This window comes from Schistocerca gregaria, chromosome 9 (assembly GCF_023897955.1).
Source record: "Schistocerca gregaria isolate iqSchGreg1 chromosome 9, iqSchGreg1.2, whole genome shotgun sequence".
In the NCBI taxonomy this organism is placed as follows: Eukaryota; Metazoa; Arthropoda; class Insecta; order Orthoptera; family Acrididae; genus Schistocerca; species Schistocerca gregaria.
The window spans coordinates 216,559,216-216,577,165 of record NC_064928.1 but is presented as its reverse complement, the minus strand read 5'-3'; the positions used below and the strand labels follow the sequence as shown (position 1 = coordinate 216,577,165).

Genomic DNA, 17,950 nt, shown 5'->3' with positions numbered 1-17,950 from the left:
GTGTCCGCATTGTTACTTTGTGCCAGGAAGGGCTCTCAACAAGGAAAGTGTCCAGGGCTGTCAGAGTGAAACAAAGTGATGGTGTTCAGACATGGAGGGGATTCAGAGAGACAGGAATTGTCCATAACATGCCTCACTCAGGCCACCCAAGGGCTACTACTGCACTGGATGACCACTACCTACAGACTATGGCTTTGAGAAACCCTGATAGCAACACCACCATGTTGAATAATGCTTTTCGTGCAGCCACAGGATGTCGTGTTACGACTCACACTGCGCACAATAGGCTGCATGACGTGCAACTTCACTCCTGACATCCACGGCAAGGTCCATCTTGGCAACCACGACACCGTGCAGTGCGGTACAGATGGGCCCAACAACAAGCCGAATGGACCTCTCAGGATTGGCACCACGTTCTCTTCACCGATGAGTGTCGCATATGCCTTCAACCAGACAATCATCAGAGATGTGCTTGGAGGCAACCCAGTCAAGTCAATGCCTTAGACAAACTGTCCAGCAAGTGCAGCGAGGTGGAGGTTCCCTGCTGTTTTGGAGTGGCATTATGTGGGGCCAACGTATGCTGCTGGTGGTCACGGAAGGTGTCGTAATGGCTGCATGATAGGTAAATGCCATCCTCTGACTGACAGTGCAACCATATTGGCAGCATATTGGTGAGGAATTTGTCTTTGTGGACAACAATTCACACCCCCATTGTGCACATCTTGTGAATGACTTCCTTCAGGATAATGACATCGCTCAACTAGAGGGGCCAGTATGTTCTCCAGGATCGAACCCTATCGAACATACCTGGGTAGATTGAAAAGGGCTGTTTACGGACGACGCGACCCACCATCCACTGAGGGATCTACACTGAATTGCCATTGAGGAGTGGGACAACCTGGACAAACAGTGCACTGATGAACTTGTGGATAGTATGCCACGACGAATACAGGCGTGCATCAATACAAGAGGACATGCTACCGGGTATTAGAGGTACCGGTGTGTACAGCAATCTGGACCACCACCTCTGTAGGTCTCGCTGGAAGGTGGTACAATGTGCAATGTGTGGTTTGCATGAGCAATAAAGAGGACAGAAATGATGTTTATGTTGATCTCTATTCCAATTTTCTGTACAGGTTACAAAACTCTCGGAACCGAAGTGATGCAAAACTTTTTTTAATGTGTGTTCATCATTGATCAAATTAAGTCACATTATGGAAGATAGCAGAACTGTGTTCACATCTATTGCCAAATGAGCCTTATGTACTGGGGTTGACAAAAATATGGACACATCAAAACACAAGGAAACCTGTTGTCTCACAATGGATTAATACAGGTCGTGAATGGTCTTCAAGGGTATCCTATACCACTCTTCCAGCCAAATAGTGGCAACTTCAGGTAATGATGATAGAGGTGGATACTGATCACATACCCTTTTCTCCAAAGCAGACAGCAAAGACTCAATAATATTGGGATATGGTGACTGTGGTGGCCACAGAACATGTGAAAGTTCATCCTCCTGCTCACAAAACCACTCCTGGATGATACGAGCTGTGTGAACAGGTATCCTATCACCTTGGAACACAGTGTCACCACTGTAGGACAAACATTGCACCACTGGGATGAACCTGATCAGCCAAAAGGGTCACATAATACTTGGCAGTAATGCGACATTGCAGAGTAACCAAGGGGCTCACGGAATACCACAACACGGCTGCCTATATCACCATCAAATCCCTGCTATGTTTCACTCTTGGGACATAAAAGGGGTCAGAAATTGGAATCAGTCTGAAACAAGACACAGCCAACCAGATGACTTGAAATTCCAGCTTGCCCAACAATTCCCTGTTTACAGTGCTCCCTTCACACTCTTTTGGTACTGACAGTGCTCATGAGCACAACATTGAGATCCACAGTGACTTTTGCAGCTACTGTCCTCTTATTTTTCATCACAAGCTCTTCAATGAGCGTCCATCACAATCACTTGACACACATTTCTGCGCGCATTGTGACTCGGTGGATAATTGTATACAGATGATGTTTTTTCAGATATACTGAGTCTCACCTTTATCTACAATAATGATGTAGGCCTAAGGGAAATGGCACTGGATATCTCGCTGCTCTTACTGTCACAAAGGTAATTCACAGTGACGTCTTGTTTTGGAATTTACCTTTTGAAAAATGGATTACAAATGATGTGTAGTCCCTACAGTAGTGATATCGTGTGGTGGTTGATACTGAGTTTGCCAGCTCAGGTTTTTCAGCATCTCCACGATGCTTTCCAATAGATCAAAAAAAAACAGTGAGCATTTGCATTGTCCTCCTTTTAATGCATTCGATATCCTTTATTAGTCATATCTGGGTTGGGACCCTCGCACCTAAGCAATATTGTATGAAGTGTCACACCAGTGTTTTGTAACCAGTCTCCTTTGTGGATTGTCTGTTTTCCAATCTGCACAAATTGTTACAGTCAACACTAATTTAAAAATATGAGAAACACAAACTAGCTGAATTGTTCCTTATCTACTTGGGATCTCAGTGTAATTATTCAATATTAAAATACACTCAATAGGCATATGTTATCACCAATCACTTACCGAGGCTATCGACACCACTGCGCAAGCTAATGCTGTACGAGTGGAATCGGTCGAGTAGTTTCCTGACGTTGTCCAGGGGATCGATGACCGCCACCTCCGGATGGGCATCTAGGTAACTCTCGACCCTCTCCACCATTGCTTCTGCCTGGAAAGTTAAAAATCATTGACAAAAACTGGTGACTGATAAAACAATTATTCAAATGGTGGCATCACCACTTTTCATTCATTAAATTTTGTAGGTCCCATGAAGAAAGAGAATCTTGAAGGATATGAAGCAATTAAAAGAACAAGTTACTAAAACATAAGAAAGATGTAGAACAATAATCCATACACTGTATTAACCTTTCGATTGTAATGTGCAAGGCTCGGTGGGTGCTGCACTGTCACGCCTTTCGATTGGTTCTGTGTGCTGAAAATGTTTTGCTCCCTTGCTACTACTCACCCTTTTCTTTTTCTGGACTTTGGACAGGTACTTGCTGAAGCTATTCCCATGCAGTGACCGTCTTCAATGTCCTTGCAGTCTTCTTTGAACCTCTTGTGCCACATGAAAACCATTGCATGTGACATGGCTTCTTTATAGGCCACTTGAATCATACAAAAAGTTCCTGTGGTGGTTTTGTTCAGTTTTGCTTAGAATTTTACCAAATAATGTTGCTCCAAATGATGCTGCATTTTAGATCTATAAGTTTTCGACAGGGGCAACTGACACAGCCAGCACTAGCACTCTGGGCACTGCAGCATCTCGGAGAGAACTGTTGTCGGTGCAGCTGGTCAGTTAAATCTCTCTTGTAACTTTGTGAATGCACCCTGTAGATGGATAGATTGAATATCTGATGAGGAGGTAATGAACTGAATCCGCACAGAGAAGAAATTTATGGCACAACCTGACTAGAAGAAGGGATGAGTTATAGGGCATATCTTGAGGCATCAAGAAATTGTCTATTTGGTAATGGAGGAATGTGTGGGACATAAAAATTGTGGAGGTAGACAAAGGCTTGAAAACAGTAAGCAGTTTGAAATGGATGTACAAGGGCAAATCAGAAAGTCTCTGCTGCTATTTTTTACTAGTGGAAATAAACTACATACAGATAATTACAAATACATGGTGAAAAGTATTTAAACCGACAAACTCTGGGAGGTTGTAGGGGACATCAAAACAAATATTTTTCCCTAATGTAATTTTTTCCTATGAGGATTATTTAAACCGGTGGACGCCATATTATGCTCTTCAGCTGTTAGAGGCCGTATTACGATCTTCAGTTGTTAGAGGGCATATTACGCTCTTCAGTTGTAAGCAACTGCTGTCCACCAGTGTAGTAGTGCATTGTCTATGTTTACTGATGGAGCGATACACCTGGAGTGAGTACACTGATATGGTTGGTGTGCACTACGTAGCGCACCACAATGGACGAGATGCACAGCCGGTTTATCAACAACAATATCCTAATTGCCATATCCCGCATCATATGACCTTTGCTGCTATGTACCAAAGTCTGCACGAGACCGGGTCATTTAGCAGATTACCTGGACAGGGACGCCGTCGCACGGTAAGAATGCTGCAATTTGAGCAAGCTGTCTTGCAGCATTTGGAGTGGGATCCTTCAATCAGCACTTGTGCAATTGCACGTAACGTGGGGACGAATCAGGCGAATGTAAGAACAGTCCTTCGAGAGCAATTGTTACGTCCATTTGAACTTACAGTGTGCCCACAATCTGGAACCAGTTGATTATCCACCCAGAGCACAGTTTTTGCAGTTGTACATGGAACAATGTAAAATGCATCCTACATTTCCATCCACAGTGTTGTTTACCGATGAAGCAACGTTCGGGTGTAATGGAGTCTTCAACACGCACAATTCACGTGTTTGGAGTGAGGATAACCCACATGCCACAGTTACTAGCACTCATCAAGTGCGGTTCTTCATTAATGTGTGGGTCGGTGTTGTTGGGGACTCTTTAATTGGGCCGTATCTGCTACCTAGGCCATTAAATGGCAGGCACTATTACAATTTTCTCGCCAGAGCGTGGCAAGAATTGCTGGAAGACGTTCCGCTCTCTACAAGACAACATATGTGATTCCAACATGTCGGGGTGCCGGCACATTTCAGTCGTCGTGTGCGTCGATTCACAGAAACATGGATTGGCAGAGGTGGTCCTGTACCATGGGCTGCTCGATCGCCAGATATGTCCCCTCTGGACTTTTTTGTGTGGGTGGAGATGCGCAACCTTGTTTATGCAACTCCTGTTGCATCAGAAGAGGATCTGGTTGCCTGGATAGTAGCAGCAGCAGCAGCAGCAGCAGCAGCAGGAACAATTCAGGATACTCCTGGGATTTTTGCCCTTGTCAGACAGAACATGATCCGGCAATGTAACCTTTGTTTACGTGTCAATGGAGGCATTTTTGAAACTCTTCTGTAATTGAAATTGGGTTGTGTTAATGTGTTGTCTCTTGGTCATAAAAAATGGAAAAGTGTTTGTTAGTTCAATTAACTAGCCGCCAGAGAAATCTTTCTCTACCGGTTTAAATACTCCTCATACGAAAAAATGACATTAGGAAAAAATATTTGTTTTGATGTCCCCTACAACCTCCCAGAGTTTGTCGGTTTAAATACTTTTCACCCTGTATTCACATTATTCTATGTACCTTACACTATATTTCCACATAGTCTCCACAGCAATTCAGACATTTGTCCCATCACTGGACTAAATCTGAGATCCCTTATGGTATAATTTGTCCCGCAGACTGCTCTCTTGGCTCCATCGTTACACGTGAAACGCTGTTGTACCAGGAAGTTCTTCTATGGATCAAAATTGTGGAAATTACTATGGAGTGAGGTCCAGACTCTACCAGTGAAATGACCAGAGCTAGTCGGTGGTTCTGATTACCATACTTGACCTCGCGTTGTCGTGGAGAATAATCACACTGTCCACGTTGATAATGCACCATCGCTTCTTCCTGACAGCAGTCTGCAGTCATAGCAGCGTGGAACAGTAACTGTCAGAATTGATTGTTGCACCTAGTGGGATGAAATCTAGCAGCAGCAGTGCAAGTCAATCCCAGAAGACTGATAACATCACTTTCCTAACAGAACTTTTTTGTCACAGGTGAACCCAGGTGTTCCCACACCATGCTCTGCAGCTTTGATTCTAGTGTGAAATGCAGAATCCGTGCTTCATCATCAGTAACATAACTGTGCAGTCCAGGTAAACGTCACCTTCCTTGGTATGCTGTTGTAGATGATTCAGTGAAGCAATCGTTTGCTCATCTTTCATAATGTCATCCAACGGCTTAGTGCTTAGGCACCCCCAGACAAGAAACCTTCTGGTATCATGAGGACCCATGAATGACATTGTAAGCACTCCCTCTTGAAATGCCAAGTTCCCGGGACATGTCCTTGGGGTGCAAACAGCAATGTGTTTTCACCATTGCGTCCACACGGGAAATGTTATCATCAGTCAGTGACGTATGTGGGCTCCCCGAATGCTCATTGTCATAATACAAGTCTTCACAGCCTTTTGCAAACTGTATAGCTGAAAGTTCCTGGAAGGTTAAAGCTGTTCATTGGACCGGGATGCAAACACAAGTTTTTTTGCTTTTCATGAGCAAGTGCTCTACCGACAGAGCTATGATTCACAACTTTTCCTCACAGCTAGTATCTTCTTCTACCTTCTGAACTTCACAGAACACATCCTGTATGCCTTTCGGGAAGAAGTCGTGAGGGCAGGTCATCAGCAGCGCTTGGATAGGTTGGGGAGCAGATCACTTGCATGCTAAAGGCAAAGGTCTCTGCTTGAGCTATTGGACCAAGTAGTGGGGAAAAAAACAACAATCATATAGAAAGAATTAAGCTCCGGTGACAAACATGTACAAAATATTCAGGGAATGAGATTTGCTTTGAACATTTATGAATTTCATTTTCTCAAGAACAGAGAAAGTCGTGCTAACTTATTTCTGTAAGGAATGGTAGGAACACAACAATCAGTCACAATCCCACTGGTATTTCTTATACACATCCAGGATATACTTATTTAAAGTGTAGGATGTCCATAAAAAAAGTCCCAGATATTGCAAAATACATGGCTTAGCCACAGCCTGGGGGATGTTTCCAGAATGAGATTTTCACTCTGCAGCGGAGTGTGCACTGATATCCTTTCTTTCAGGAGTGCTAGTTCTGCAAGGTTCACAGGAGAGATTCTGTAAAGTTTGGAAGGTAGGAGACGAGGTACTGGCAGAAGTAAAGCTGTGAGTACCGGCCGTGAGTCGTGCTTCGGTAGCTCAGTTGGTAGAGCACTTGCCCGCAAAAGGCAAAGGTCCCGATTTCGAGTCTCGGTCGGGCACACAGTTTTAATCTGCCAGGAAGTTTCAAGACAAACATTTGCTCTGGAATCTCTTGCTTGCAAGTAACATTCTGTGGTTGGATGGAATCCATTTCAATCTCAAAGGACATCTCAATACACAGAATTTGAGAATACGGGCAACGGAACATCTGCAGGCACTTTGACCAGTACCACTTTATTCTGCAAACATGACTGTGTGCTGTGGGTTGACGGCGTTGTTTGTCATAGGGCCATATTTTTTGGGGGGAGATCAGTCCTGTGGGTTCCTGTTACCCGTATACTCACTGGTAAATGCTATGACAGATTTTTGCCTATCAACATCACTTCAATTCTTCAACAGTGTGGATAGGATCACTTTTATACAAGGCGGCACTCCTCCACCCATTTTGCAGCCAGTGAAGTGGCTGTTGCACAGGCACTTTGCAAATACTGCTATTACCAGCTGTCATTTCCCAACAGTCTGGCCACTCAGATCAACTGATCTTAATCCTGTGACTTCTGGCTGTAGGGTTATCTGAAAGATGTTGTGTTCAGTATTCCAATTATGAACATAGCAGAACTGAACACACACACTGCACAACGTATTCACAATGTGATCCCCGAGAAACTCCGATCTGCTGTGGAACGTACTGTTTCCAGATTTCAACTTATGGCAGAAAACAGTGGGCAGTATATCAAACATGCCTCTTGCCAGTCTCACGACAATTAGAAACCAATGTCATTTTGCTTTTTATGTGGTTTATGGCCTCGGGACGATTAAAAACTGATTTTTCCCATCCAATGTGGTACAACCTTGCTGTGATGGGTGGGCTTACCTAATAACAGTGTAACAACTGTTGACTGCCGAGATTGTGCAGTCGTGTATGCTGAACAGTACAGATGGTGTATTGTACAACTCACTCCCCAGCCATTGTATTGTGATTCATCTGTCTTTTGTAGTCAACCCCATTTACATTCAGATGCTTACTGTGCCCATCCACTGGTAAAATTTTCCTTACAATTTTTTTGTTCCATGACTTCGTCCCCCTGCGTCAATAATACGCTATCCAAATTTGACGTCACTTTGAGCATTAGTGCTCTTTCGACAGCATTCTGATACTGAGCTTTAATTAAGGATACCCTGTATATGTGATGGACTTGTCTAAATTTCATGTATATAATAAGTGTAAGATAAGAAATTCTTTGATGAGGCTACACTGTGTCCAGGAAGTGATGGCTTCAAACTGCCAGTCATAAACAAAGTTCAGGTGTCAAAGATTAGATATGAGCTAACAGAAGAGATAAGTGGATGATAACTCCTTCCTGAAGGAAGGCGCACCCTGTGAAATTTTTCTATCTGCTGATACAAACAGTATTTTAAGTACAGAAATCAATGACATTAAATTACACATTTATCTTTGCATATCTCACTTGCAAAGCTGTTGGTCACAAAAGAACATAGATGATGTTGGGAACAAAATTAAAGATTCTAAAACAGTCATTAACAACTTAAATGATACATTAAGCCAAAATGACCTGCTGCCATCCAAGCCATGCAACTCCAGTGACCGTTCACAATTTTTAATGTATGAGGCTTCACAGTGTGAGAATGGCATTAATTTATCATTTACAACTATATTAAAATATTGTGAGAGGCCAGCTGATATGGTACTGCACATGGTCTGTTAACCAATCAGATTATGTACAGCTACCTTTTGATACCTTTTACTTTATGTCCGAGGGAAGTGGTGTAGCTGCTCTTCTAATCTGATAGAGCAACTAACACTTTGCTTTCTTATGTTCTATTCCCTTAAAAGACAAAGAAGGAGGAAGAGGAGAAGAAGAAGAAGAAGAAGAAGAAGACAAAGGCAATAAGAAGGAACAAACCATGCTGTGACACTTTGTTATCAGATTGTCTAAACAGCTGGAATGTAAAATCAATGGCCCAGTGAAAGCACTGTAGTACCATCACGACATTTAAATAACTTACAGAAAAGCAGATGCGTAACTTCCTCCACGAACAGCTGTGGTGGACATTCCCCAGCTGCATTCCCGTGACTTACGAGGGTTACTCCAAAAGAAAAACATTTTTTCACAAAGCCAACTCTTGCTCTACATATTTGTTATTCACAGAAGTCATATAAACATACTTCCCACTTGCATTCAAATTTAATCCACACTATTTCTGCAAGTTACACTTTTGTAGCACACCCTCAACATGGCTGCTGCATTTCATGTTCATTTGAAGCAACAAGCTCTTCTAGAGTTCCTATGCCGCGAGAACAAGAATGTTAAAAACATTCACTACTGAAGAAGATGTATGGGGATGACACGGTACAGTTTGTAGTCAGACCAGCAGATTACCTCGTGAAAATGGGCACGCCAATACTCACTATCTCCCGCACAGTGGCAGACCGAGCACTGCACACGCTCCTGACTGTGTGCAATGTATTCACAATCACATTTTGACTGACAAATGCATAACAGTGAATAAACTGTCAATCAGAATGGAAGTAGGAGAAATGTGCACAATATTGAGACAGCTGAAGTTGAAAAGCGTTTGTGTCGGGTGGTTCCGAGAATCCTGAATGTTGAAACAGCTATTTATGGCCCTGATGTGGCACTGTAGGATTACACCTCTTTGGTGAAGTAGACCAAGATTTGGAGATGACCTATGACGACTGATAAACAGTGGCTCAAATGTGCTGGTCCTGACTTCGGGCAATTGAAAGGGAGGGAGGAAATGTGGAAAAATGACATTTTGTCTCTCATGAATGTATCAACAATTGTAAAAATATCAGAGGTAGGGAAAATAAATCAGATGATTAAAAATAAATGCTGTGCATTACTTCTGGAGTAATCCTTGTATCTGAACATTCTATACACTGGCAAAAACTTAACGCTTGTAGTGTCATTGTGGTTTTAACACAATTCAACCTGCGTTCTCTGCCAGAAAAAAGTAAAATCTGGATTTTGGCCTAAAAATGGGATCTTACTGGGCCCTCTTTAATTTTCTACACTTTGCTTGGGGCCCCAATACCAATATCCAAAAGCAAAAAGACTCACTTCTCAAAAACTTTTTTGTAACAAAAACAGACACTGAACATTTCTGAATCTTGTCACATACAATGTACATGGCATTTCAACTATTCTTGACACACCTGACCACGACTGTGTGTGTAGCAGTCTAATCCTCCAACAAAAAGGTCAATTGCGTCACTTGTTAGAAGCAAGGCCTTTCTTATTTATTATATCTGAATTCTATATTTATTATCAAATTGAAATGTTAATTACCCCTTGTTACATTAATTCACTATTTGTCATTAATATTTGGAATTGTCAGCTAATGTACATAATCAAATACACTATTGTAACTGTTTTTGTACCACATATGTACAGAAATATGACACATACTTGTCCACGTGTACCAATGATGTATTACAATGTGAAATGAAGCTGTAACCTTAAGATACGTGCTTGAAAATGTCCCACAATTGAAATTGGCCACTGGCACATATATCAGAAAGAATACAGCCTCTTGGATAAAGTTTTCATTCTCAAAACACGTTGAGGCTGTAGACCCCCAGAAAAGTAAAATTTTAAAATAAATATATACTTCACATAAAAAAAATAGTTGCTTCTAATGAAACTCAAAGATGCAAACTTGTGATCTGCAGACTGGAACTCTACAGACATAGCTGGAAATAGCACTATTAGGTAATGCTCAAAATGGTTAATAATTTACACAAGAGGAAGTTTGTAAATGTTCAAGTTAGCTTTTCTTAATGTTTTCAGAAAGTGTGCCTTATTGCTTTAGAATACCAATGTACAGGCACTGACCTTCAAATCCATTGCAGTGCATGTGCACCTGTGTTTATTACGTGGGAAGGGCCAGGGCATGTGAGGCCCTTGTGGAAATTGTCAGGCTCTGTGATGAGATTAATAAGGAGAAAAACTGCAGTATGAGTTATCAAATGGTATTTGCAGCTCATCTAATCCTTCCTATAATTTATCAGGTAATCCAGACCTTACCTGCAATACTGTCTGCCAGCTTGAGTGTTAGTATCAGACCTCACAAATGAAAAAAGGTATTTCAGTTGCGGGGTGTTGAAATTTATTCAGAGATGAGAGGACGGGCTACAGAAGTAACTGAAATACTGCAAACTGAATTCAGTATTGAGCTCAGTATATTGTTTTCGAAATCAAAATATAAAAAAAGAGACAGCCTTTACAAAATGGGAATAGCCAAGAGACTACAGTTCTGGACTACAAATGGCCGCGGCAACCTACCCACGGAATACTGAAACATGGCTATTACAGAAGTAAATAATACGATGATATTGTCAAACATTTAAAGAAAATGCAGGTATTATTTAGAGAACCAATCAAGGGAAGCTAAACACACAGCCAAAAACAAGAACACAAGCATGCCGGGACACTGGTTGGCACCAGTGCAATGTACAGTAGTATGCAGATCGTCTGCTATTCCGGAAATAAGTATGTGTTGTATCTGCGATTGCATTATTGAAACATGCAATCAGACTCTACTTCCTCATTTATGAATGCCTCTGGCTTCAAAGCAAAACCATCCGGTATGTGTTATGACTAAGTAAGATGGCTGCTGACTTGTATGCCTATCTTTCAATTAACTGACAGATCGCGAGCAGGAGCTGCTTCCCATTGGGCTCTGGAGAGTTTTATCACCTCGAGGACACTCAATAGTCCTACACTGCCAACCTAACCAGGGAGGCAGTGCTGTTCCTCCTGCAGCAAGTCAGACAAATGGAGTGGGTGACCCTTGGGAACATTCATGCTGGTAACTCTGAAGAAGTGCCAAATAGGCCCTTCCACAAAAAACACAATCTTCCTTTGCCAAAAGGACACTGTGAAACTAAAATGGCTGAAAATCTGCCTTTTCAATGGAGCTGTCATCTTGGGACTATGTTGCTAATTTGGCTTCTAGAAAGAAGAAAATTACATGGATATTGAAACTTCCTGGCAGATTAAAACTGTGTGCCGGACCGAGACTCAAACTCGGGATCTTTGACTTTCACGGGCAAGTGCTCTACCAACTGAGCTACCCAAGCACGAGCCACGCCCCGTCCTGACAGATTTACTTCTGCCAGTATCTCGTCTCCTACCTTCCAAACTTTACGGAAGCTCTCCTGCGAACCTTGCAGAACTAGCACTCCTGAAAGAAAGGGTATTACGGAGACATGACTTGTCCACAGCCTGGAGAATGTTTCCAGAATGACATTTTATGTGGATATTCTCCTCCAGCACTTATCTATCTTGGGAAGACTTTGGTCATGCCAAAATTATCAACAAAATTATTTATCAGAATGAAAAAAGGAAAAATGCCAATCAAATTTAGTAGCTCATTAAATATGCCTGCTATTCCCCTCGATAAACAAAGTCCGATCTCCCCCCCCCCCCCTTTCTCTCTCTCTCTCTCTCTCTCTCTCTCTCTCTCTCTCTCTCTCACACACACACACACACACACACACACACACACACACACACACACACAAATCAGAATCTACCAGGGCTGTATGAAAAGTTCTTGGCCTGATGGTGAAAATGACAATTTATGCTTTCAAAGAAGTTTTTTTATTTTTCAACATAATATCAATACATTTCATCCTGCAGTGTTCCAATGTCATTATCTCCTCTTATAGTGTTCTTCCAGAGATGCTTTAAAATACCCATCTACAGCCACAATGGCTTCTCATTTGGGCGAAAAGTGCTGACCAGTGAGGAATTTCTTCAGTTTTGAGAATAGATGGAAGTCCAAGGGGGTCAAATTTGGGCAATAAGTTGGACGTTCCAGCACTTCATAGTGCAGATCCCTCAACTTCGCCATTGCCAATACACTTTTGTGGGCAGAGGCACTGACCTGATAGAAGATGATTTTTTTGTTTTTCTTTAAGCTGGGTACAAACCCTTGCCTTCAGTTTCACTAGAAGTTGAGAGTATGACTCTCCAGATATGGTTTTACCTTTTTCAAGACAGTCAATCAAAAATATTTCTTTCGCATCCCAAAACACCGACGCATGATCTTTCCCGCTGATGGCACTGTCCTTGCCTTCTTTGGAGGTGGTGAACCATCTTCTATCCACTGCATGGATTGCTGTTTGGATTCAGGTGTGTAGTGGTGAATCCATGTTACATTCACTGTCAGATACTAGAGCAAAAAGTCCGTTATATTTTTCTTAAAACGCACCAACCACTTTTTGGAAAGCGTTGTGGTCCGCAGTGAGCACATGTGGCACCTACCTTGTGCAAGGCTTTCTCATGATCAGTTCCTGGTGCAAGATATGACAAGCACATTCCTGTGATATCCATAGAGCAATAGAAATTTCAAGCACATTTAAACACCAAATTTCCAAAATCATTTCATGCACTTTGTCGACGATATGCGGTGCGCTTGCACTTTTTGGATGCCTTTCTCGTGGCTTATCTTGGGTGCTTTCACAGCCATGTTTAAGCTCAGTCACTCATTTTCCCAAGGTGGACATTGATGGTGAAGGACTGCCACACATGTTTACAGGCCACAAATGAATTTTCATTGGTGTTAAACTTTCTCTTATGAAGACTTTAATCACTGCACAATACTTGATTTTTTTCCATTTCCAACACCATGTTCATCACAACTGCCTCACGCAACAGGTTACAGTCAACTGCTGCCTGGTATGATTTGCAATGTACATGCCATCTACTAACATGTGTACCAACATAAAGGGAAAAAATTATGCAAGTAGTGCTGCAGTCTCTGGGTGAAGCTGAGAACTTTTCAGGCAGCCTTTGTGTATCTGGATTTTAAATTACTAACCACCTCCACTAGGCCCTTGCCGAGTAAGGTGGAGCAGGTCTCCTGCATCGTCCCCTACGCTCCTTGGAATATGGGACCTCCATCATCATCATCATCATCATCATCATCATATACTTCGTATCTCTTTGTCAGGCTGAACTAAATGACTGTTGGGATCTCCCACATGGGTGCTGTATGCTGGAAAAGTCTCATATTTACGCAACAAACAAGGATTAAATCAAAGAAAGTAAATCTGTAAGATCTTATTGTAAATTGCAGTATTTTGCACACATTAAAAAAGAAATGATATAATTTCAGAGCCTTTACTGGTCTCATACATACATGTTTTTACGTATATAGACTGAAGCAGCGAGTCAAAATTTGTATCAATGGTGGCAGTGAGAATTTGGATCAAGGAGGGAGGTGTGCCAGGGTATTTCGTGAAGTTGTGCGAATCACTGTGCCATTGTGGCTCAGAGGTTAGCACACCTGCCTAGTAAGAAGGAGAGCCAAGTTCGATTCCCGGGCTTTGTATAAATTTTCACTCGTTGCTGCAGTCTGTATACACAGGGGGGGAAAAAAAAGGTTGGCCTCAAAGTACTTTTTTTTTTACTCCACACAACACTTAAACTGTTAAAACTCAAGACAGACAATTGTAAAGAAAGGGAAAAAATACCTTTTTATCTCCTTGACCAGCAAGAACAATGATATCAGTAAGCTTGTGCAGGATTACACAGAAGGGGCCTTGGTCTTCTAGTGATCTCGTCAAGTCCAGCTGTCGAGGGACAAAAAAAATTAAGAGCATCTGTTAGATAAATGACATTTTGCAACACAACATTGGCTTCTCATCTTTTAGAGTATGAGTTTTGATCAATAAGTTTCAAGAACCTATATAATCACAGATACGAAATGCAAGTAAATTTAATGGTAATGTCTGCAACGAAAGACAAAATGTCAACTTGACACCCTCTCAATGAACACACCTGTCGTAAAGCTGACAGACAAAAGTATAAAAATGTAGTCCACCTATGTTACATACTTTCGGAGATGGAACAGACAGAGAATGGGAAGAGGATTGTGTGAGATAGGCAGGTGTTGAGGTAACCACAAATACACTCCACATACTGATCACAGTTCTGACAATGTACAAGAAGGTGGAGGGGCGGGGGGAGGGGAAAAAATTGAGGTTCCAAATTCAAAGTATTACAAATAATGGGCTGTTGTTAACTGAAATTGAGAGATTAACTCGTAAGAAATAATGCACTGAGAACGCAAATTAGTGGCAAATAGCTGCAGATAAAATATGTGAAGGGGGAAGAAAGAAATAGAATGGATTAGGTTTGAAAATACGTACACAAATAAAATAATGCTGAAGCATATGATTGTGAAACAATGTAGGTAAGAAGGGAAATTGGGTAACTCGGGCAGTGGCAAAAGCATATACATCCATGCTATTATGTTCCACAGCATTGTTTGTTCCATACCACCGCCAAATATTTTGAGCACAACTTGCGGTGTGAGCACATAATTAAATAGCAGCCAGAAAACAATTACCCCCATCTCATTTCGGCTATAGCTGTGGTGCTTCCCAACACATAATAACTAGTAACTAGTAAATATCCTTAACTATATTAGTCCACTGATTAATTTCTTAGCAGAACCAATTGGTATTTCAGGAGTGCTATGTGAATCACAGCTGTTAGGGTGGTCTTACTTCTGGATCTCCTGAATGTTGAGTGTGTACTAATCTACAGTTTACAAAGAACATTTTTATTTCATCACCCATAAATTTTATTCATATTTTTCATTATTACTTGTCTTTCTCGTCAGAGAAGGGAACTGAAAAGCTATGTCTGCCATTCCTGCTCAAGGTGGCCCATTACCAGCAGCTGAAAATTTTAAATAGTATAAAAGCAATTAATTCCAAAATGTGTAACTTTATAAATGTTGGCTTAATACAGTTTCAGGATATTTCCTTACTTAACCTGCTTACTAAATTTCTAAAAATATTATTAATCGAATATTTTAGTTTTTAATAAACATATTATAACAGTAACTTTCATTATCTGTATAAAATGGGCAGCAGTTATCTCATTAGTACTTTCATCAATGGGACTGTAATATTTCTTCACTTGAGACCTCCACAATGTATTCTTTGTTCAGCTATAGACTACAGTTTTTATGAGGTGTGTAAGGAAGAGACAACAAGAATAATTGTAAAGTGGATGAAAAAAAAAAAAAAAAAAAAAACTCACAAACATCTATTACTGCAACAAGTTATGAAAACCTAAATTATCAGAGCTTATGTACTGCATTATCTAACTGTAGGATATAAAATAGTATGTTATATGACTGTATAATACATATGATTATATCTAATACATATGGTTATATCTGCTTTTAAAATGATTGTTAAACTGATTACTAGATTGTCAAATAGGTGTATCCAGAGCACAAAATATGGTACCTTAAGGGTGTGGCATAACAATGAAACTGCAGATACCAACTTTTTAAATCAAGAGGCTACAGAAAATTAGCCTTAAGGTCCACGTGCAAGTAAAGAAGCACGTTATCTGAATATCCGACAACAGGACAAAAAAAATTTTTACTCCAAAGCATCTTGTGAATGCAAGTGTGAAAAATAGCGAAGTTGTTACAGTCTACATAATGCTGCTTAGTGTGTATCAAAAACCATGATCCCATTTCTCTGTCAGTGCATTTGGTAAGTGACCTGTTTCCATGCTACATGTCTGGGTATTATTTGTTTGTTTGGTACCAATATTTCTGAGATGAAGTTTCAGCAATGTCACACAAGTGACATGCATATATTTGCAAATAAACTAAGCTACTACATTCATATGTCAGAATCAAATACTACTAACATCAGTTACACAGGTTGTTTCAGCAGGAATAGAAAATATTTTAGGAAGTACCACTATACATTAAGTCAAGTAACACATTCCATACAGCACATGTGTATCTGGTACAAATTGCAGTTACGGTGTACCTGTGTCTTCCATTGCATGCTGCACGGCGAGAATTGAACACGGCGGATTTTTGTATTTTTTTGTTGAAATTCATTGGTTTCACCAACTCTCAACCAAACTGTCACATTCCAACCTAACCTTGGCCTCATTCTTCACTACAGGTCGCTCTGTCACCACATTTAGTTTTATTCTCATCCTCCATATTGAATACAAATGCAGTCAGCCACTTACCATACGCATCACACAGTTGCCAACTGCAGTACATAACAGATCACACAGGTATACTATAACCGCACTTTAGCCTTCTGATTCTTTTGATTAGAGAGATACTGCTGGTTACAGAAACAAACTTTCAGTTCACATGATGGTACTTTAGCTGCTTTGACAACTGTCTTTTTTTTTCTTTAAGATTCCAGCGATGAAGTTGTGCTTGAGTGCATATAATTGAATTTTTCAACTGTGTTTATGATTTGCTGACCAATTCTACTGTATCATTTTAACATGTCACACTTACTTACTACTATACCTCAGCTAAGCACCTACTCGCACCAGCCACCTGCACAACAGAACCGTCAAGCAGGTCCCGCACTGAGTAGGGGCCAACTGTCGGCCATCAAGCTGAGACCTAGTCACACCGGCGGCCATTGGAAGGCATCAGATATGCTGCTAGAGGTCACGACGTACACGGACTAGTTTATTGTTCACAGACACGTCATTGAAAATAGTGCGCTGAGTACTCAGCCATTTAAGACCAAGCTAGGTGCTAAGAGGACATATAAAGAGCTACACGAGATGTAAAGAGAATTCAGTCGTGGGTGAAATTTGTGAAACCAACTTTGAACTTTAACATTTGTTGTTCCTTAGCACCTTTTGTATTTGTCTGTATTACTCTATGACAGCTATATCTCTGTTACTAATAAAAATCACACATGCTATATGAAACAAAACGATGGAACATCCGGGACGGAATAATGACAATATTATTAAACGAATAGATTGCTACTCACAGTATAGTGGAGATGGTGAGTCACATACGGGCACAACAAAAAGACATTTAAGCACATAAGCTTTTGGCCAAAACACCTTCTTCCGAAATATAAAACATACACATACTGAATTACATAAACACAGTTCATATACACGTGACCACTGTCTAGGCTGCTGGGGACAGCCTCTACAGTTGTTGTGTGTGTGAGCTGTGTTTGTGTGGTTGTGTGTGTGTATGTTGTCTATTGCGG

At 41.0% G+C, this 17,950-nt stretch overlaps 1 protein-coding gene across 1 annotated transcript in view; it reads right to left on the bottom strand.

The window, feature by feature from the left end:
- Positions 1-17,950, bottom strand: part of LOC126292161 (inositol-tetrakisphosphate 1-kinase-like) — a 107,359-nt gene that overhangs the window by 73,553 nt on the left and 15,856 nt on the right. The window contains exons 3-4 of the mRNA XM_049985999.1: positions 14,402-14,500; positions 2,598-2,742 (exon numbers count right to left, since the gene is read on the bottom strand). Of these exons, the coding sequence (XP_049841956.1) occupies positions 2,598-2,742; positions 14,402-14,500 (244 nt within the window). The remainder of the gene's footprint in view (positions 1-2,597; positions 2,743-14,401; positions 14,501-17,950) is intronic.